Source organism: Platalea leucorodia (genome assembly GCF_965183815.1).
Source record: "Platalea leucorodia genome assembly, chromosome: 10".
In the NCBI taxonomy this organism is placed as follows: Eukaryota; Metazoa; Chordata; class Aves; order Pelecaniformes; family Threskiornithidae; genus Platalea; species Platalea leucorodia.
In genome coordinates, this window is record NC_138832.1 from 12,998,641 (window position 1) to 13,019,210 (window position 20,570).

Genomic DNA, 20,570 nt, shown 5'->3' on the forward strand with positions numbered 1-20,570 from the left:
ATGTTGTGCCACAGCAGCTGGAGACGGGTGTTAGGGAGAGGTGGGGTACAAGGAGTATGGCCTACAGGCATAGTCCAGGGCTGGGCTGTGGCTGCAAATGCTCTGTGTATGCTAGCAACCACCTTGTATGTTTGATGGGGTCAGTGATTGTGTGGGAAGCTGCTGTGAAGAGCCCAGGTCTGATACCGGAGTGGTGGCTGTCCTGTGCAAAGCAATGGTGGCTGATACAGGAGGTGTCTGTCCTGCGCAAAGCAACGGGAGACCCTCTGGCCCTTGGGCTGTCTGCCAAAGGAGGTGCAAAACCAAGGCGTTGGGTGTTTGCGGACATGGGGTCCTGTTACAGTCTTAGACTGTGGTGGGCCCAATCTTCTGATCACGTCCCACCTTGGATAACTCAATTCTGAGCCCATAAAAGTCCTCATCCAACTGCTGTGGTCTGTTCCTCATCTTCCACCCTAAAAGCTTATGTAGAGTGGTTGAGTGTTTTTAAACTGCTGGTGGGTTTTCTTTTCTTCCTTGCACAACTGCTTTTTCTTTGGTAGAGGTAGTACTGCCAGTTCTCCTGTGCCGTAGCCCCTGCTGTAGGAGGTATGGAGCTGGAGGAGCCAAGAGCTCCCATCCCTGTAGCCACTGCTGTGCCACCATCTCCTTGGCTCCCGTCCTGCTGGAGGCAGTTCAGCAGCGGGTTTGCAAATGTTCAGATCCAAAAAGTGACTGTAAGAGCATTGCTGAGGTCTGGGCTTATCCAGGAGCTTGGCTTTTTCCCAGAGAGATTTAAATGGGAAACCTCCCCATGGTGACTCTCTGGATTATAAGACCTCGTACCAACAGTGATAGCACCAGACAGGCCATGGAAAATTGCCCATTTGGGCAGCAGCAGATATTTGTTAGGTTGCCAGTGCCAGAGGGCAGGATCACTCCCAGGTCTGCTGCCAAGCTGTAACTTCAGCAATGGTGCAAGAACACAGGTGAGGGGAATTCTTGGCCCACACGCACTTTAGCTAAAAACAAGCCCAGTTCAACAGCTTTGACATTTCTTTCCTTCTGTGGAGTTTAGTAACACTTGGATCTGAGGTGACTTTGAGACACTTTCGGTGGTTCATCCAAGCACATCGGCTGGAGTTGCACTTGCAGGCTCTGGGGACAGGTTTTGGCATGGCCTAACAGGACCTCTCTGTTCCACCTATAAGCTGGATCTGCAGGTCATCCAGATGCCCCAGTAGCTTATTTACAGACATGAATGCTTGGGTGTTTTCTGCCTGCAACTGCATCAAGCATCTGTGACTGTAAATCTGGCAGCTGGACATTGACTAATAAATAACTGTCCCACAAGTAATTGCAGGTCTGAACCTGTGCCTGATGGCTGAGCTGAGGAGAGCACTGAGATTTTTTGCAGATGAGAGCCAGGGTGGTGTGGTGGGCTTGGCGTGCCGTGCCATGGCAGGGTGTATGTAAGGGATGGGAGCACTGGTGCAGGGGTGGTTCTCGTGGCTTGTGGCTCAGGGATGTGGTGAGGGTTACCAGGGGACCTTACAAAATGGGTCTGCATAAGGGGGCTGCCGCTGTGTGACTCGTGCCAGGAAAGCAGGTAAATCGTTTGGCTGGTTTCTCTTCTCCGAGAGGTGCGAACGTGTTTTGGATGAAGCTTGTGGTTTGTTTTTTTTACGATGTATTTTAGGGTGAGAAGGGCTGACCTTTGGGGGACACACCACCTTCAAAGTGTGGATTGAAGATGTTTAGAGGAGAGATGACCGAACTATGTGTTCTCAAAGGCTAATTATTGGCAGGTTGCAGGGGATACAATATGGCTTTTACATAAGGCATAAATCCTGGTATAAATCTGGAAACACTGACCCATAAAATGCATATTTTAATAAACTCCATGTGTTCTGGACATGTTTCTTCTACCAACCGTGGAGTCTGATTCTGGTATCCCAGTGGATGGGAACAGGTAAGGTTTATTCCCTTGGCAGCCACGCAGGCTTATTTAATCGGACACTGGACTTCTGACATCTCTAGAGCTACAGGCCATTTGGCCCGCTGGTGTAAAAAAGCATGCCAGCCACCCTGGCCGGGAGGGATCTGTAGGAGGAGAGTTTCTGGTTAATGCCATCCCTGTTGGGGTGCGATGCTTTTATTTATTTCCTTTCTCTCTTCCCTGCCTCCTCCTCTGGGCTCTTCTTTGTCCCAGGGCAGCACATGTGGCAGGGCCGGGTGTCTCCTAGGGTCACTGCCACAACAATGTGCATGGAAAATAAAGTGTCTTGTGCAATACAGTGCCCGAGGGATCTGTGAGGGAGCAGCTCCTGGAGTTCCCGTGTTGCTGTTGAAGGCAGCTGCAGGCAGGGAGCAAGAGGAGAGGTGGAAGGGGGACACGTGCCGCTGCTCCTGGTCTATGAGCTACCCCAGTGCCAGGGTCTGTGGCGTGGGGACAAGAGCAGGGTCATGCATCCCTTGCTGCTGGGTGCTCACCCAGGCAGCACCCAGTGCTGCCAGCAGCCAAGTCTGCAAAAATTCCGTTTCTTCCTTCAGGTTCCCTGCTGTCCAGGTTTTCAGTGAGATCAGAACAAGTGGAATTTAAGGCTTTGAAGGAAAAAAAAAAGGTAAAGCTTTGACAGAGAAGGGGCTCCCAGTGCTGGTGCTTTCAGATCAGCCCTGCACCTGGTGCAGGACTCCATGTGCACGGCAGGGACTGGTCCAGCCTCAGCCACTGCAAGCAGCTAGATGCTGGAGGAAGCAGGTAAAAATTAACCTCTTCCTTATTGCCTTGGGGATGCAAATTTTTTGCTAACAGGTTATTAGAATGGCTTTGTGAGCAAAATATGAGGACAGAAATTGGTGAAAGATGCATTTCATGATCATCTTCAAACTCTGCAGCTCTCTTTGCCGGGACTCCATAGCAGCACATTTGGTCTCCTGCTGGACGTGAGAAGAGGTAACTGGATGGGAGGGTATTAAAATGTGGCTACTTCTGCAAATTTTCCATCTCAGCATTAGCTGTGGCACAGCCTGTGAAGCAGGGAAGTAGTCACCAGCTTTGTTTTTCCCTAGGGCAGAGGGCTGGGAGGGGAGCAGAAGCAGGCGGCCTGTGAGGCAATCCCAGTACATCTCCTCGTGCGGCAGGACCAGGGCCCAGCTGGGGGTCTGCTGGCTGTGCCTGTCCCTGGGTGGGCAGTGATCCTTCCCTGAGGTTTGCTGGGGACTTAGGAGCCCCTGGACCCAGAGCTGCTCAGGAGAGCTGCGATCTCCAGCTGGGCTCTGCCCTGAGAGATGTCTGGGGTCCCTCCAGCCACTGATGAGGTGGCAGAGGGACAAGGGCATGCATGGATAGGGAAATGGAGCATCCCTGAGCAGCACGTTTTCCTCCTTCCCTTTCATCCCCCAGACAAACAGCTGGCTGCTATTAACTCCTCTGAAGTGCGCCTTTGCTGCTCAGGGCATCGAGGATGCTCAGGGGATGGGCGTGCTGTAGTGACGAGACTCACACACGCGCGTGTGCATCCCCTCTGCGCACTGCGGAGGCCCCTCTGCCACTGCCAGGGTGCTGGCCGGCCGCCTTGCCTGCATCCCTGCTTGGGCAGGGGAGAAGGGCAGGAGTGCAGACATCTCCGCTTGTGCTGGCTTTGCTTTGCAGCTCAACAGGTGTTTTAAAAGCCTGAGTGCTCCAGCGACCACCCGGGAGGCTCCCGGGGGACGGATGCTCCCCAGCCACCCCTGCTAGCCCATGTTAGGCAGCAGCCAAGTGTTGAAGGCTTCGGGGGACGCCAAGCTCGTAAGTGGACAGTGGTGGCTTCTCGGCAGCAGCTCCGCTGCCCCGGGGATGTGGCTTGCCTGGGCGTGCATGACTGTCCCTGTGCGTGCAGCGTGGATGTAGTCTTTGTGCGTGTTGGTAGAGGTGTACAAGGCATTACCTTCCCCCAAGCAGAGCCTCAGCTGTGGGCTGCACCGTGTGAGAGAGCACAAGTGTGTTGTCTCCAGGAACTTGCCTCATCTGTGCATTGCAGGTATGGAGGGCATACTGCGCCCCGGGGGGAGCAGGCAGGGTGGCCAGGGTGGGAATACGTCGGCTAGGTAGGGCTGGGCAATGCCTGTGTGCCTTTGCGTCCATGCGTGTGCAAATCTGTGTTTCTGTGAGGTGCTTTTGCATGGTGTGGTCTATGCTAGGGTGCAGCAGAACAGTGAGGGCTGCGTGTGATGTTGGGGCTGGGCAAGCCCCATGGGCATCTCTTGCTTTTTACATAAACAAACTCTGGTGAAATCCCGCACCTAACAGCTCCACAGTAGCCTCTGTGTATTAATGTAGGGTCTTCTCTGCTGCTCTCTGAAACCAGATGGTAGCTCCTGCCAGCAGGAACCTCAGCAAGGCTGTTTTGAAATAGAAAACCTTAATTTCCAATGCAGGGGAGATTTCTGTGGTGACGAGAGGTGGGGCTCGCTGGGCAGACCACCAGCAGGTTGCAGTGCCCTGGGGAAGGAGGGCAGTTGCTCCAGTGCAAACACCCTTGTACATGCAAAGTCTACCCCATGCTGCTGCACCACAGCATCTCCCCGCCAGGGCTGGCCTTGTGCTTACATCTCTTACGAGTCTATTTTCTTGTCCTTGGGCAGGCAGTGGTGCTGAGAGCCGTGGGCTCGTTGTTATGGCACGGCTCGCTGGGGATGCTGTTGCCCCGGCAATGGCTGAGGAGCCTGAACGAAGAGGAGAGCATCTTTCATGGGCCACAGGCAGATGTGGGAATCTCTTGGGGAGGGTGAAATGCTCTGCAGGACTCTTACTGCAGCATCAGTGACGGCTGGTAGTGGAAAACATGGGGTGCCCACATCCCATAGGGTTTGACCCTCTCTCTTCCCATGCTGCGCCATATCTCTGTGTTCAAACCATGTGATATGTCCTACATGGCTCCTCTTGTAGCTGTTTTTTGCTCTTTTCAGCTCTCTGGGGCAGGGTGTGTGCCCATGGTCTCATCACATGGAGGATGACGGCCAAGAATAATGGTCTACACATCTCACCGGCCAACTGCCACCCCTGCCCACCCACCCAAGCCCGAGTAGAGTGTGACGCGGAGAGGACGGGGCTCAGCACCAGGAGGTCAGGCTGGTCCCTGGTTTGGTTGAGGGAGGCAGTGGTGGGGCGGGCGAGGGGAGGGCCAGCTCGGTGTGTCTGCCAAGACCTGGCGTGGGCAGGCTGTGATGCCAAACCTCAGCTGCCTGCTTCCTCCAGTTTGTGTGGCTGTGGGGAGGTGCCATGATGACACGGTGTGGCTGTGATCCCCCCTTTTCCCCACTGCAGGACCCGCTCAACCCAGGATGACACCTCCTCAGAGCTGCGGAGAGGGGCTCCCCCGGATGGCGGGGAGCAGCCGGCTGCCTCCGCTTTCCAAGGCAGGCAAGCCTTGGCCAGGTACCTCTGTGTGTGCCGCCAGCCCAGGGTGACCCTGAGCCTTTTGTGCCTGGCTTTGACACTGGGGACTTGCGTGGAGTCAGGATCCCCTCCTGCTGTATGGCATTCAAGTGTTGCAGGGACCAGTGTCTGTGAATGCTGCTCTGCATGCCCCAGTGCCCATGGCGGGGGCTGTGGGAGGGGAGGGCTCCATCACCTCTGGGGCCCTGCGAGGGCTCAGGCTCTCCTTTTCCTTGCAGGCAGCCTCACTCTGTCCCTGTCGCCCACACATTCCTCATGTCCCTGTGGGAATGGCAGCAGGGTTAGGGAAGGAGCCATGGGACTCTGCCAGGGTGGGCTCTCTTGCTTTTATATTCTTGGTCCCATACCATCACTACAAGGGGGGAAAAAGGAAATGTTTGGGCTTGAGAGGGAGCTGTGAGAGTTTTCTTCTCAGCTGTAGCCCCCCTGCTTGCTCTCAGGCTTTTGCTTTCTCCTTGCTCCTCAGACACCTCCTGACTCTGCCTCTCTCCCCTGTCCAGGATAGTCCGGCTGGTGCTGGTGCTGAGGGACTGGGCCAGCAAGAGCTTGCACGAGGAGCAGCAAAGGCCAGACCCCTTCCTCGAGCGGTTCCAGGGCCCCGAGTTCCATACAGTGACTGCAGGCACTGGCAATGATCTAGAGGATGAGGAGACTGAGGAGGAAAACAAAAAGTAGGGTCCCTTCCCTGTGGCCCCAGTCGTCCTTGGCTGGAGAGCAGCCGTGCACGGTGCTTGGGGCTCCCAGCACTGATGGCTAATGGAGGTGGATGGGGATGGAAAAGGGGGAAGTAGGATGCAGTGGTGGGAAGGGTCCTCCCTGCCCTCTCCAGCCCCTGTCCTGGCAGCCAGCCTGGCTTTGCTGGGCTGTTGTGCAGGCACACAGGACCTGGTAGTCTGTCCCTGTGGAAAAGACCTGGCCTGTCCTTCACCCGTGGGATCTTCTCTCCCCTGGTTCACGCCCTGGTAGGAAACACACATTGCATGGCTCATGACAGCTAGCAGACCTCTCCATTTTCAGAGCAGTTCAACACTAGGGTTGGCATTTGGAGCCAGCCCTGGGTCTGTAAAGAGATGCACCTTCAGCTTGTGCGTATGAGGAGCTGGGGACAAGCCAAGGGATGTGGGGTTTCCAACCAGGAGACCACAGCAAGTGCAAATGCGTGGGATTTGCCAGTCTCATTCATCATCTTCAGGATGAAGGGAGATGAAGTGAGTGCATTTGCTGCCCATGCCCCCCCAAGAGCAGACACTGTGACGGCAGCTTTCTGAAAAGGCTCTTTCAAATCCAGCCCTTTCATCTCCTCAGCTCACACTCCTGGTGAAAAGCAATAACCTGGCTTTTCTTCTGCTGGCTAATTAAAGGGCAAAGCTCACAGACTACTCTGGACCCTACTATTATACATGGTAATTAAAGCACCAAAAAATGATTGTTTTCTGTAGGAGCAAAATATCTGAGCCTTGTATCTGGGTCTTTACTAGTCATGGAAAAAAACATTCTGCCCTGTGAGGTTAAGGGGAGCTTGTTAATTATCAGAGGGAGCTGAGGTGTGCTGTGAAAGGGCTGCTCGGTGCCAGTGGGCTCCTGGGCAGATGGTGGTAACTTCTGCTGTTTTCTAGGTCCTCAGCTCCACAGATAAGAAGAGCCCCAAGTCTGGTAACCCCGAACGTGAGCTGCTGTTCACGGCTGCGGGAGCCTCCACAGTTGCAGGCTTGGGTGGAAAGCCTTCGGCAAGAGGCAGATGATTACTCCCTCTTCCTGGGTTAACCCAGCACCCTGGTTTTCCAGCCCTGGCCCCGCTGTCAGTGTAATGTCAGTGACTCTGGCCACCTGCCCTATGCAGCACTGGTGATTTAAAGCTGAAATTACCAATGTAATTAACACCATTATTGAGGCTATTAGTGCTTGTGGGTGTTAACAACAGTACTGGCTGGCTGCAGGTGAGTCACTGCTTGCCGTGCTGTATGTCCCAGCAAGCAGAGTCCCTTTCTGAAAAAACATTTAAGTTACAGATTCTGAGCAAAAGATAAGCACTTTTAATGGGGAGGTTGGACCACCTGCCTGTCTGTGTCTGTACCCAGAGCAACCGTGAAGGACTGCCACTGGTTTTGCACCAAGTGCTGGTCCCCATGCTCTGGGCACCGTGGGTGCGGCTGCCTGTGCCGCTGGGGAAGGAGACTTCAAGGCAGAGGTTTTGCTTTTGAAGCTGTCAGAAGCAGTGGGGTGGGCACGGGGAATCTGTTGGCAAGTGGGTTGTTTTGTTCCTATCACTGGAGGGAGTTTTGCATGTTCAAAAGCTGGAAGGGAGGGAAGAGGGAGTTTTGCCCTACCAGGCTGCAGCAGTTAAGCCTATCAGCCCTGCCGCAGAGTTCCTCTTCCCCGGCTTCTCCATTGAGATCTGGTGACTGGAGCACACTCATCGTATCTCAGAGTCTGAAGATGAGCAGGATCAAACACTTGGGAGCAGTTCAAAGGCTGGACCCAGGACTGAGCAGACTGCAGGCAGGCAGCTGCGAGCAGCATGGCGATGGCAGCCTTACAACACCAGCTGCCTCCGGGTTGCTGCTTTGGGGCTTGGGCATCCCCTCCTGGTACTCCCACTGATCTGCAGCACGCTTTCCTTCCTGCTCTAATTCGTCTTCTCCTTAAGATCTGTCTGGCACCAATCCATACCTCATCTGGGAGAGGCAATATGTCATGTAAGGAGAAGTATTCTGATCACCCTCTTCCCTACATCTGTTTCAGGCTCTGCCACTGGGGTGCTGTGTGCCTGTTGGCCCCCTGCTTTGCCTTACTGTTCTACAGTTTCCTCTTCTGGTACATTACTGAGCCCAGTTTGGGCATAAAGGAGCTTAAAGAGTGCCGGACATTTTTGCTCAGCACTGCGGGGACTGGTTTTAGCTTACAGACTGGCACGCAAGCTGCAGCTATGTTTGAGCTAGTTTAGTGCAAGGGATGAAGGATGTGGCTCGGATGGTTCCTTCTAACCCTATTTTCTATGTTTAGCCCTTTATTCATACATTGCCAGCTCTGGCTTCTCTCTGCTTCCAGGAAGAAATGGCAGATCTTTGTGGTGGACCCTGCGGGGGACTGGTATTACCGTTGGCTGGCTGTCATTGCAGTTCCTGTCCTCTATAACTGGTGCTTGCTCGTAGCCAGGTGAGCTCGGAGGTATAGGGTCCCTGTCTCCTCTAATCCTCCTGTTTACCTGGTTGTCAGCCTGGCTGTCTGGCTGTCAGCCTGGCTCAGCCAGGATCAGATAACTGATGCCTGTGGTGCTGGGGCTGGTGGGAACCTAAAGGAAAGGAACCCCTGCTAATCACTGTGACTTCTGCAGTGCAAAGGTAGAGCATCCATCCTCTGGCCCCAGCTGGAAAGGACCCTGATTTCGGGGTAAAGCTGTAACATGCATTTGGGAGGTGGTTTCAAGACGTTGCTTTACCTAGGTCAAGGGAGGGCAGATTTTTCAGAGACGGGGTTTTGATTTCTAGGAGAAGAGGGGCAAGTGGCCAAGCTCTGTTGCAGAGTTAGGAGCCTCAGAATCAGCCTATATTCAGCTGTAATAGTTGGAAAGGATATGATGATTTGTTGGTCTCACCACCCTATTTTACGACCTTCCTCCAGGGCTTGCTTCAGTGACCTGCAAAAGACCTATGCTGTCCTCTGGCTGGTGTTAGACTATGTCTCAGACTCTATCTACATTGGGGACATAGTGATCCGTCTGCGCACAGGTAAGCAGAAGCAGCATCCTGGCTTGTGAGTGCTTTGCTTTAATCCCCTAAAAGTGGAGATGAGCTGCAAGGGAGAGGCCTAATCTACAGCTCCATTAGAAGGAGGGTTTTTTCTACCTTGGCACTTACTAGTATGAAGCAGTCTCCAGAGAAAGAATCTAATTAAAAGATCTGAGAAACGGAGTAAGTTTCAGAATGAAAGATTAATCATCCCAGCTTTCAACTTCACCTTTGAATAATTGTACAAAATTACCTGCATTACTATTAGTATTCGGGCATAGTTGAAGGTCTGTATCTCCGATTTTGCATCAGTTCAGCTAATGAATTATCTACATGGAAAAATGGTAGAATTTAATGTTCTCGGAACGCAGCAGGTGGCTGTACATTTTCTGTCAGAACTGCAATAATTCATGGTCTGGAGGATGGAAACCTTTGTGTCCCCATTTCTTTGTGACAACAGAGTAAATCTCTAAGTGATACCTGTAGGTGGCTTTTGCCAGGTGAAGGTCTTGAGTGATAACAAAAGCTTGTAAACTGAGTCGATCAGGTGGAACTAGTAATATTTGGATGACCTTGTGTATATATGCACACATGTGCATGGCGTTTCTCAAAAGTGCTTAAAAAACCTGCAGAAGAGCTGAACATAAGTCAAGATAATTCTATCATTTACTTCTCTGTTAGGTTTCTTGGAACAGGGCCTCCTGGTTAAGGACCTGAAGAAGTTACGGGATAACTACATCCACACCTTGCAGTTCAAGCTGGATGTTCTCTCCATCCTGCCCACAGACCTGGCATACTTTGCTGTGGGATTGCACTGCCCTGAATTGCGTTTCAACAGGCTGCTGCACTTCTCCCGCATGTTTGAGTTCTTTGATAGGACTGAGACCAGAACCAGCCACCCCAACATCTTCCGCATCAGCAACTTGGTTCTTTATATCCTCGTCATCATCCACTGGAATGCATGCATTTATTATGCCATCTCAAAGGCCATAGGCTTTGGAGAGGACACCTGGGTCTATCCTAACGTCACAGACCCTGAATATGGGTATCTGACCCGGGAGTACATCTACTGCCTCTACTGGTCTACGTTGACTTTGACTACCATCGGAGAGACCCCTCCCCCTGTGCGTGATGAAGAGTACCTCTTTGTGATCTTTGATTTCCTCATCGGTGTCCTCATCTTTGCCACCATTGTGGGGAATGTGGGTTCCATGATATCCAACATGAATGCCACCAGGGCAGAGTTCCAGGCAAAAATTGATGCCATCAAACACTACATGCAGTTCCGCAAGGTGAGCAAAGACATGGAAACCAAAGTCATCAAGTGGTTTGACTACCTGTGGACCAACAAGAAGGCAGTAGACGAACGGGAAGTCCTCAAGAATCTCCCTGATAAATTAAGGGCAGAGATTGCCATCAATGTTCACCTGGAGACACTGAAGAAGGTGAGGATTTTCCAGGACTGTGAGGCAGGTCTACTGGTGGAGCTGGTGCTGAAGCTTCGCCCTCAGGTGTTCAGCCCAGGGGATTACATTTGCCGGAAAGGAGACATTGGGAAAGAGATGTACATCATCAAGGAGGGGAAGCTGGCTGTGGTGGCCGATGATGGAACGACACAGTATGCTTTGCTCACTGCAGGAGGTTGCTTTGGTGAGATCAGCATCCTCAACATTAAAGGGAGCAAAATGGGCAACAGGCGCACAGCCAACATCCGTAGCTTGGGCTACTCTGACCTCTTCTGCCTGTCAAAGGAAGATCTTATGGAAGCAGTCACAGAGTATCCTGATGCCAAAAAGGTCTTGGAGGAGCGTGGCCGGGAGATCCTGATCAAGGAAGGGCTGCTGGATGAGTCAGCTGCAGAGGCAAGCACAGAAAGGAAGAGCACGGAGGAGAAGCTGGACAGGCTGGCCTTGAACCTGGACACACTGCACACCCGCTTTGGCCAGCTCCTGACAGAGTACAATGATGCTCAGATGAAGCTCAAGCAGCGCATCACTGTTCTGGAGTCCAAGATGAGGCAGCACGATCTGGAGGACTTCTTCTCTGATAGCTCAGACAGTCTGCTTGAGGATGAGGAGAAAGCTTTACCTGGTGGGATGCAATGAGGGGGTGCAGCAGTCAGCTAGATGATGTCTGGCCTTGTGCTGAGACAGTGTTTGCTATTTCATAAGGCAGATCCTGTGGCTGCCTTGCCAGGGACTTCTCTCAGGTCCTTAGCATTGCTGCTGCCACTGCCTTGATGGCAGCTCCTGAGATGGCTCCAAATCAGGTGATTGTCCTAGCTCCTCCTCTGGCCTGTCCCTTTTCTTGTTGCCTTGATCTGAGACCTTGGACTTGGATCACTAGAAAGAGGAGAATGGCTAATGCCACTGCTAACATTTCCTTCCAGCTTCTGCAAAAGGTGCCCATCACACCTCCTTCCTCCTATTTGCCTTAATAGAAGGTGGGACATGAACCTTGCAAGGAGGGGTACCTGGACATGCTGACCCCCCATGTATGTTGAGGAGACACAGAGTCACGGTGGACAGAGCCTGCCATGTGCCACCTACCCATCCACACAGGGACCAAGGAGGAGACGCGCTTTGGAAGATGCCACATTCCTTGCAGATAACAAAACCACCCCAATGAGAGAGACCAAAACACAAGCCAGATATTTATAAATGCATTTTGGGTTCAGCCTTTAAAACTCACTTTAGGTAAATAGTCTTCACTGAGTGTCTGCGGACACCCAGTCTGCACCAAGAAACTCCTTACCCACAAGATACCAAAACTGACTAAGACAGCCCAGTCTGTGCCTCTTATGTCTGCAAATGGAGAGACTTGTCCGGTTCACTGTCACTACCTACGTTATCTCCACCACCCACACTGAGGCTGGACATCTAGCTAGAAGCGCAGGCAGTTGCCATCCTCCTGCCTACCTCTCCCTTCCCTTCTGCTGTATTTGGTGCTGTCAAATGGCACCTGGCGCAGGCAGCTCGGTACCCTGAGCACCACACCTTCCTGGGGGACGGGCATTCCCAAGCCCTCCTGTTGTGGAGGCAGCATGATTTCCACTTGGGCTACGGAAGTCTTGGATGACAGGTACAATACAGAGTTAAAGACCGCGGCTCACTGGCCTGACCGCCCCTGTTGTGCTATGTGCAGAAGGGAGACAGTAACTGTCTCTCCTCTATCTAATGACGGCCAGATGTGCCAGGAAGGGTTTGACTGAAATGACATGTTTTTAAGGAACAAAGCAGTGGCGGGACCCAACTGTGCCCATATTTGCTTTGCTGTGGGTAGCTCAGAGAGAGTGCAGAACACATTTATTTTCTTAGGCAGGAGGTTTTCTTGTACTCAGTGGGAGTTTTGGGGCTTTGCAGACCAGTTGCCTCCTGGAGGAGAAATGAGTGGCAGAGCCACGGGGACAAATGTGCGAGGGTGAAAACATGGCACCATCGCATGCACCGGCAAAGCTCTGCCAGTCTGTGCTGCGGCCCTGCGGGCCCCACAGTGCGAGCAGCTCGTTGATGAGGGGTGCAGTGCAGGAAAGGCCACCAAAACCCTGCAAGCAACAGCAACCTCAGCACAAGCAGTAATGCCACCCATGCCTAACGGTGCTGTGCAGGTGCTGGGACTGGAGGATGCAACCTCATTTCTTGCTTCTGTTGCGTAGCTTGCCCTGGCCTGCGTGTAGGCATGTGGGACCTCCTGCTCCTGTCCACTGGGTCCATGGGCTGGCCTGGGGCTTGTTTCCATGGAGGAGAACATTTGGTGGAAAAGGGAATTTTGGAGGAATTCATGTTCTGGTTCAAATTCAGCCAATAGTTTGGCTAAAATAATGGGATGACACATGGGGAGGTATCAACCCAGAAGGGTTCATGGTGGAAAACTGAGGGTATTTGCTTTGTTCTTTCTTTTCCCTCCAACATAAGACTGCCTCTCTTCATTTTGTGTGAGAATTTTCCATTTAAAAATAATGGCCTCGCTTTTTGGGATTGGTGGGGGAGGGAAGGTTAAATTATCAAAATTAGAATTTGGGGTAAGATAAGTTTTTTGTCATCTCTAAATTAAATTGTAGGGTTTCTGTTCTTTTTTTATTACTAAGATGATTTTGGTTGAAGAGGAGGTGGTTTCTGCTCTGCTTTTTCTTATAACACCAAGAGCCCTGGCTCCCAGCTTTCCCCTTCCCTGTGATTTATCGCTCCCGAGTTTGCCGCTGGTCCTTTGCCTGCGGCCGGCGGGGAGGCTGCGGGCGGGCAGGGCAGGGCAGAGCAGGGTAGAGCAGAGCAGGGCAGGGCAGAGCAGAGCATCCCCCCGCCAGCTCCGCCGGGGAGCAGAGCCGGGCCAGCACCCACCTCCGCCGCTGCCGCCCAGGAGAGGGTGCTGTGAGCCGCCGAACCGCCGCGCCCGCCGGCCGCGGCACCGGACCCCTGGGGCTGCCGGGGGCTGGATGCGGCCCCGGCAGCCGGCGCCCTCCCTGCGGGCTGTGGGTTCGCAGCCGCTCGTGGTTCAGCTGCGGGGAGCCGAGCGTTTGGGCAAGGCAACACTGAGTGCTTCCCGATGGAGCTGCAGCTCCTTGGAGGGCGAGTTGGAACCTCTTCCATCACCCCGGCGCTTCTCGGGTCCCTTCTGCCAACCCCGCGCACCGAATCCGTGCCCCTCTCCGGGGGCGGCACGTTGAGAGCCTGGGGCTTTGCTTCTCTGCCGGTGCGGAGCAGGGCTGGCCGGGGAGGCAGCCAGCCCCGCACAGCGGGTGTCTGTGCCCCTGCCTGGCCCTGCCTGTCTCCGCGACAGGGCAACTCCTGCCTCCGGGCTGGGGAGCCGCTGGCAGCTTAGGGGATATTCTGGTTTATTCCGGGGGGGGGGGGGGGGGGGGGAAGAAGCAGAACCCACTCCCTCCCCCAGTTTTAATCCGAGATAATAATCCACTCGGGAAACTTTAAGTCTTCAGACAAATTACCCCGGAGGATGGCTTTGTGAATTCAGAGCAGATCCCGCTTGTTTCCTCACGGCGGCAAGCCAGGAAATCATAGATTGATGAACTGCTTGACGGGCCTGCTAATGAAATTAGCAGCAGCTCCATGATTTTTTCAGTGAGCAGGACAGGCAGATGTGCGAGAGAAGCACACAATGGCACAGCTGCACTTGCAGGCTGCCTAAATTCCCGGCAGAGAGGACACGGGGCACAGCAGATACAGCTTTGGCTGCTGCCCATTTTACAGGTGGTTTTGGTATGTACCTTTCCCCGTAAGGCTCTCCTGGAGATGGGAAGCAGAGGGCTGCCAAAGGCTGTTCCTCAAGGCTGGCACCCAGGAGGGTGCCCACTCTAAGGGTCTGTTGAGCACCCTGCAGAGACCTGCCCATGCACCACAATACATTAACCTGCTTGGTCCACATATTATCAATTATTTCCTTCTTTTAGATCTCTCCCATTGCAAAAAATAATCTCCTATACAACAGAAGCTTTCTCAGCTGTGTGCTGTGGGTGGGAGACATCAAATATGGAGCAAATATATTGACCTCCAGAGAGATCAGGCGGGTGGGAAACGTGTGTGCCTCACCCAGCAGCCACCCCTTCCAGTTGCATCGAACCGGGGAAGCCCCCTGACTTCTGTGGCAGATGTTGTCTGCAAATCTGCTGCTACCAAAGGGTGCTTCTTCAGACCTCGCCTGCCTCTACCAGAGCTGCAGGAAAAGGGCTGGGATTCTCAAGTGCATCAGCCATAAATGCATTGTGTGGTCCTGGGTTTCCCTCCTTCTTTCTGAGCACCGCTTCTAGGAATGAAATAATCATCGCTGGATGATAACCAGAAAAAGCTTTCTCATCGGCCTCTGGAAACTGTAAGTACCCATTTCACAGCTGGGGGAAATGGAGCGAGCTTATCAGGACACAACGGTGATAACTCCTGCCTCCTGGCTGCCTGCTTTTTTTTTTTCTTAAGATGTGCATGAAGGGGCCATTTTGGTGATTGTGAACAAGCCCCAAAATAACCTCTTCTCCTTAGGCTGTGGACAGCAGGGCTGGAGACTGCAGCACAGGAGACCATCTGACTTTGCCCCATCTCCAGAGGTCAGTTAGGTCAGCAAGCTGCAAGCAGGGTTCATATGAGCTTGGACCACTGGATTTTGGGATTGCACTCTGCAATCAGTGACAGCCCAGGGTCTGTCATGAAGCCAGAAGCCTCTGAGTCTTGCAGCACAGCAGGCTCACCCTGGTGAGAAGATCTGTTGCGGTGCCTGCAGTGCCGGGGGAAAGGTGTGAAACGCAGAGGTTGTGGGGATGGTTGGCTCATGGCTCACCAGGATCCCTGATGACTGTGGTTCTGGTGTGTGGTGTGGCAGGGGAAGCAGTACAGCTGCTCTTGGTGCTGCTGAACTTGATAGTCTCCATAGTGCTGTGCTGCTGCAATAGTCTGCTCTGCACTGCTGAGATGGGGTCTGGCTGTCTAGCCAAGACCTCTGTGGTGTGAAGCAGTGGGCAAGCTCCAGTCTTGCTCTGTCTTCCTGACTGCATCGTGTCTCTCCTATGGGCTCAGCTGGACCGAAGTCTCTTGAAAATCAGGAAAGTTTGGAGGCGGCTCCAAGCTCTCCAGCATGGGCCCCTCTGAGTGCTCCCTAGATGGCTTTGCCTCCCCCAGCTCCTGCCTCCTCTGCACCCAAGGGAATCAGGACTGCCTGCGCACTGCTGGTGCTGCCTTCCCAGGAGTGAGGCACTGCATGCAGAGGGATGCCATGAGCAAGATTTCCACCCATTCTCCAGGGGCTGGGATGTGGAGATGGTGTAGAAGGTCACCAGACTGCCATGCAGCTGTTCCCTGGAAGGGGGATGGCTTGCTCGTGATTGTTTGCATTCAATAACTCTGAAATCAAAGCACTGCCTGCTTCTCCTGAAGGTATGAGTGGGGTTTCAAAGAAAAGGCTCTACACTCAGCTTGTTCTCATGGTCCACGGGTGATGCTGGATGTGCTGTGTCCTAGGGCTGCTCCTGGGAAATGGCTGGAGAGGACATCCACCACCCACCAGCGTAGGAGCTACTGCCAAAGGGTTTTTGGTGGTGCTAGGCAATGTGTGTTTTCTTTGCAGCCCCTGATGAGTATCTCAGGACCTTCCTGAGGTGTTTCAGTGAGTTTTGACTCACTGAAGTGTGGTCTGCCCTTTGGAGGGGAAGGTTGGTGCTGAGCACCAACCCAGCACGTCATACAGACTGGTGGATGCTCAGTCCCAGTTTTGTCCTGTGGAGCTCAAGCCCTCTACCAGCTGTGTTTTCATGTGGGGTCTTGGTGTGGCATGGGGACAGTATCACCATCCCCATGAGCATGTTTGCCAGCCACGAGGAGCAGAGGTGAAGTGGCTGATTATTGCACCCCTCTTGCAGGTGGCAGGAGGCTGCAGACTGCACATCGTGCAGGTCCAAGTCAGCCTCTCTGTGAGCTCCTGTGCTGTCTTGCTTCCTCCCCTCCTCCTTCCCTGTTCAAAATACCAGGGTGCTTGCCTTCTCCTTGGTTAAACAAGCAGAAGTACCCATTCCTTCCTGAATCAGAGCGTGTGTTGCTATGACAGCAGCTCAGGGTGATGGGTGAGCAGGAGGTGAAGCCACCTCAGCCATCTCCCTTGGAGGGATGGAGGGAAAACAGTGGGATGCCTTCCCCACCCCTTCTCCCCCTGACCCACCAGCTTGGGGCTCCTGAAGGTGAAGGCTTCCTTGCCCCATCGTCGGGCTCTCCCTGGTGTCCTCCTCAGCCCAGCCCTGCAGGTGGGCTCCTAAGAGAAACTCCCCCAGGCTGGTGGTCCATGGGGGAAAGGCTCAAGCTGAGATGATGGTCAGTAAATCAGTTGGTGCAGGGTGGGGTTGGGAGAGCCTAGAAGGCTCTGCCCATTGCTGGGAGCTCCACAGTGCAGGTAAGCTGTGCCAGGGCACCGCAGGGTGTTGGAGCCAGCCAGTCTTGGCAGGGTTGCAGTGGTAGGGTCTGAGTTGGGTCTTGAAGCCAGGATCCAGGCTTGGGCCGGGTGACATTGGGACAGGACTGGTTGCCTGTAAGCTTGCCACCTCCTGTGGGGACATCTGCCTTGGCTGGTTCCTCCAGTCTCTGGGATGGGACACATGTCTCCTCCATGCAGTTGGTTTAGGGTGAGAGCCTGCAGAGCCAGGATCTGCAAGGAGGGATGTTTGTAGACTGCAGGTCTCCTTCCCTCTCCTTCTCCTGAGACTTCAGTCACCCTTGTCCCCTCCCTGCCCCAAGCGACATGTTTTTCCTGGACCTGTTCCTAAACATTGCCTTTTGGTCTGAGCCACGTGTCACATTACATCTTCTGGACTAGAAGGTGGAGGGGAGGGAGGGGAAATACAGTAGAGGATTTAGGCTTATCCTTCTTGGAGCAAGATAAAGTCTGCAACAGAGAGTGAATCCCTCTTCCTGCCTCCCGGGCCGGATTACCTGCAGTAGCAGGACCTTTGATCTCCTCCAGCACTGTGATCCCTGCGTGTGGTGCAGGATGGGGCAGGGGGTGCTGGAGGAGTGGCCGCTGGCCCTCCCCATGTCTGACTGTGCTCTAGGCAGAACTGCCTGGGTGCTTTGCTAGGCAGGATGGTCTGCAATAGCTCGGGTAGAACAGGCTGCTGTCTGGGGAAAACAAGATAGGCTGGAGGAAGCGGAGAAGGAGCTTAAGCATGTGCCTGCAATCCCCCCCGGCTTTCCCTGGAGCTCAGAGGAAGCCCTAATAACACACCAGGCAGAGGGTGAAGATCCTCCTGGGGCCCATGCCCATGATGTGGATGCAAACCTTGCTGAGGAGGCTGCCAGGGCAGTTCTGAAGGTAAGAAGTTTTGAAGGTACTCTGGCACTTTTCTGAGAAACTTCTGGAGCAAAAGTCCTTGCCTGCAGGATCATCCTTGCTTCTGAATCCTCAGATGGTGATGCTGCACTTGGGTACCCTGCTCCCTTTGTAATCTAGGCCATGGTGGCATCTGCTTGGTGTGTGTGATCAGGGGGATGGGGAGCAAGCTTTCAGTCCCAGTTTCTGGCTCTTTTCCGACCCCATGAGGACAGCTGTCGGTAGCTACACAAGACAGAGGGGTGGGGAGATGGTGACATGGGTAATGTGGAGCAAGAGAGCGGCAGTTTCTCACCTCATGGGTGGCTGTGGGTGCTTCTGAGTCTATTCATAGCTCTGTCACTGGCAGAGCGCTGTCTAGATGCTCTTCACTTGGCTTGTCTCTTGAGACACAAAGTTTTTGCTCTTGTTGAGAAGTGAGGATTCAGCAGCCACCTTCCACTCCAGACAGACACATGCTGGCCAGGCACAGGCAGTCTCAGCTCCTGTCTTGTCATAAGCACCTTCCTCATCTAATGAACTGGGTGTTTCTACTGAGAGAAACCTAGCCACGGCAGAGACCCGAGTCCTTGGTGATGGCTTCCATCTCCCCTGCTCCCATTCCCATGCGAGCTATCGGCACTGACTTCAGCGCTAAAAAACATCTTTTGTAGCAGGGATTCAATGGTGTGCAGAGCGGATGAGCTGTGGACCATCTAGACTGGAAGTTGTCTGCCTTTGCTGGCCCCAGGCACCCTCCTAGTCCTGCACGTACCTGAGTCACAAAGACAACATATTCTGTGTGTTTGCATACGGCTTCGCAGATGTGAAGGTCAGAGGGGATCGCAAGTGGTAACCTTTGAGTGTGCTGTGCCATTGCTGTAGAAACATGTCCCAGCTGTGCTTCCACCCCCACCCCCACCCCCTTTCAGGGTTTTTGTCTGCCTGCCATCAGCTAGTCTTAAAAATATATGGGGCATGCCAGGCTTCAGTGAGGGTTCACATGGAGCTGATGTAATGGGAATCTTGGAGACTTCCCTGGTAAAGAAAAGACCCAGTGTCTTGGGGACAGTGCATTGTAGGAGCAGGATTGTTAGAGCAGAAGAGTCTTCCCCATGGTAAGAAATCACAGGGAGCAAGGATACACCCATCTGGAGCATTGCAGCCCTGCTATCCCCTCTTCTTCTTCCAGGCTCCTCATCCCTCTTTCCCCCCTGGCTTGTTCCAGATAGTTTTGAATGCCACATGAATCGATACTTTTAATTAGCTGCCATTCCTCATTTCTGCTTTATTGCTTGGGTAAGCAAATTAAAAGTGAGCATGTTGTAGTGAACTGTTACTCTGGGTGGCTGTAAGCACAGGCTGTTTCTTGCCCCTGGGAGGACTGGGAGGCTACAAGGCACTGGGACAGTGGCTGAGATAAGGGGCCTGGGGGGTATGCAAAGGAGCTGGAGAAATGCCTGGCTTGCTTTGGGGTGCTGGGGGGGAGCTGGACAAAGTGCCCCTACTTGAGATGAGGGATCTGGGGCCACCCAGCTCTCTGCCAGGTGGCCAAGCTCCTCTGTATCCCTCCACCTGATTTTCATTGTGGGGAAAGCCTCTGGACTGAGAAGGTGCAGTGGGCATGCACACACAGAGGGGTTTTGCCAGGTTAAGCAGCTCCACACAATGCCAAGTTTTGGGATTGCACAGTGGGGCAGAATCTAGGGGGCTGTCAGGCCCATGGCAGCCTTCAGGATGGTACCTGTCACATCTGCCCCCAGCAGCATCCTGCAGGAGATGGAGCAAACAGAGGTGGACCCTGATGGGGGTTGGTGTGGGGCTGAGCTCTTGCTTGCTGGCAGATACCCTGAACTCAGCCCTTTCTCAGCTCCACAGCATCCTTCCAGCCCTGCTCAGGGCCAGGTTAATGCTGTGGCCAGATCCATGGTGTCTGCAGGCGGGAAGCCCCGGCAGCCACAGGGGGATGTCCTCTGCCCTGAAAAGGGATCCTGCTGATCCCCATGCGTGGGAGCAAAGGGCTCCCTACTGCTACAGGGGCTCAGCATGGTGTAATACTCTCAGGAGCTTATACGAACCATTAACACACCGCCATCTGCATGGGTATAGAGATGCTTTCCCATGGGCAGACTTGTCCTTTGCAGAGGTTTAAGGCCTCCCTTTGCTGCCTCTGACCTGGGCTGCTCCTGGGATGTGGCTCAGCCACCTGGAGCACGGCTGATGTAAGCCAGTCACTGCTATCCCCTTAACCTGCCTCTGCAGTGGTGTCAGCAACAGACAGATTAAGGCTCTGTGCTTTTCCACTATGCCTTCGCGTGCCAAGGCCTTTGATGCAAGGCAGGGACTGGTTGCTGAAGGGGCTTTCAGAAGTCACAACGGCTGCGGTGGGCAGCCATGCGAGGTGGAAGCAGTGAGTTAGTCTGTGCCCTGACCCACAAACATTGCTTTGCAGGGGGGAGAGCTGTGAGGCATTAGCTCTGACTTTGCCCCGAGAAGGGTCTCTTTGAAGGGCGTGGTGGTGACCCATTGGGAGGATGGCAGCTCCCTGCATCCCATCCACCCCAGGAGGCAGGGCAGGACACAGATGTGTTAGCTGAGCTGGGGGATGTTATCCACCAAAAGCCAAC

At 53.7% G+C, this 20,570-nt stretch overlaps 1 protein-coding gene across 1 annotated transcript; it reads left to right on the forward strand.

The window, feature by feature from the left end:
- Window positions 1–4,976: 4,976 nt before the first annotated feature.
- On the forward strand, window positions 4,977–11,255 carry CNGA2 (cyclic nucleotide gated channel subunit alpha 2; the record flags this gene model as incomplete). Its single annotated transcript, XM_082323416.1, has 6 exons — window positions 4,977–5,089; window positions 5,291–5,401; window positions 5,923–6,093; window positions 8,471–8,578; window positions 9,044–9,150; window positions 9,832–11,255. 6 exons carry the CDS (start codon window positions 4,977–4,979, stop codon window positions 11,253–11,255), a joined length of 2,034 nt encoding a protein of 677 aa, XP_082179542.1.
- Window positions 11,256–20,570: the final 9,315 nt, after the last annotated feature.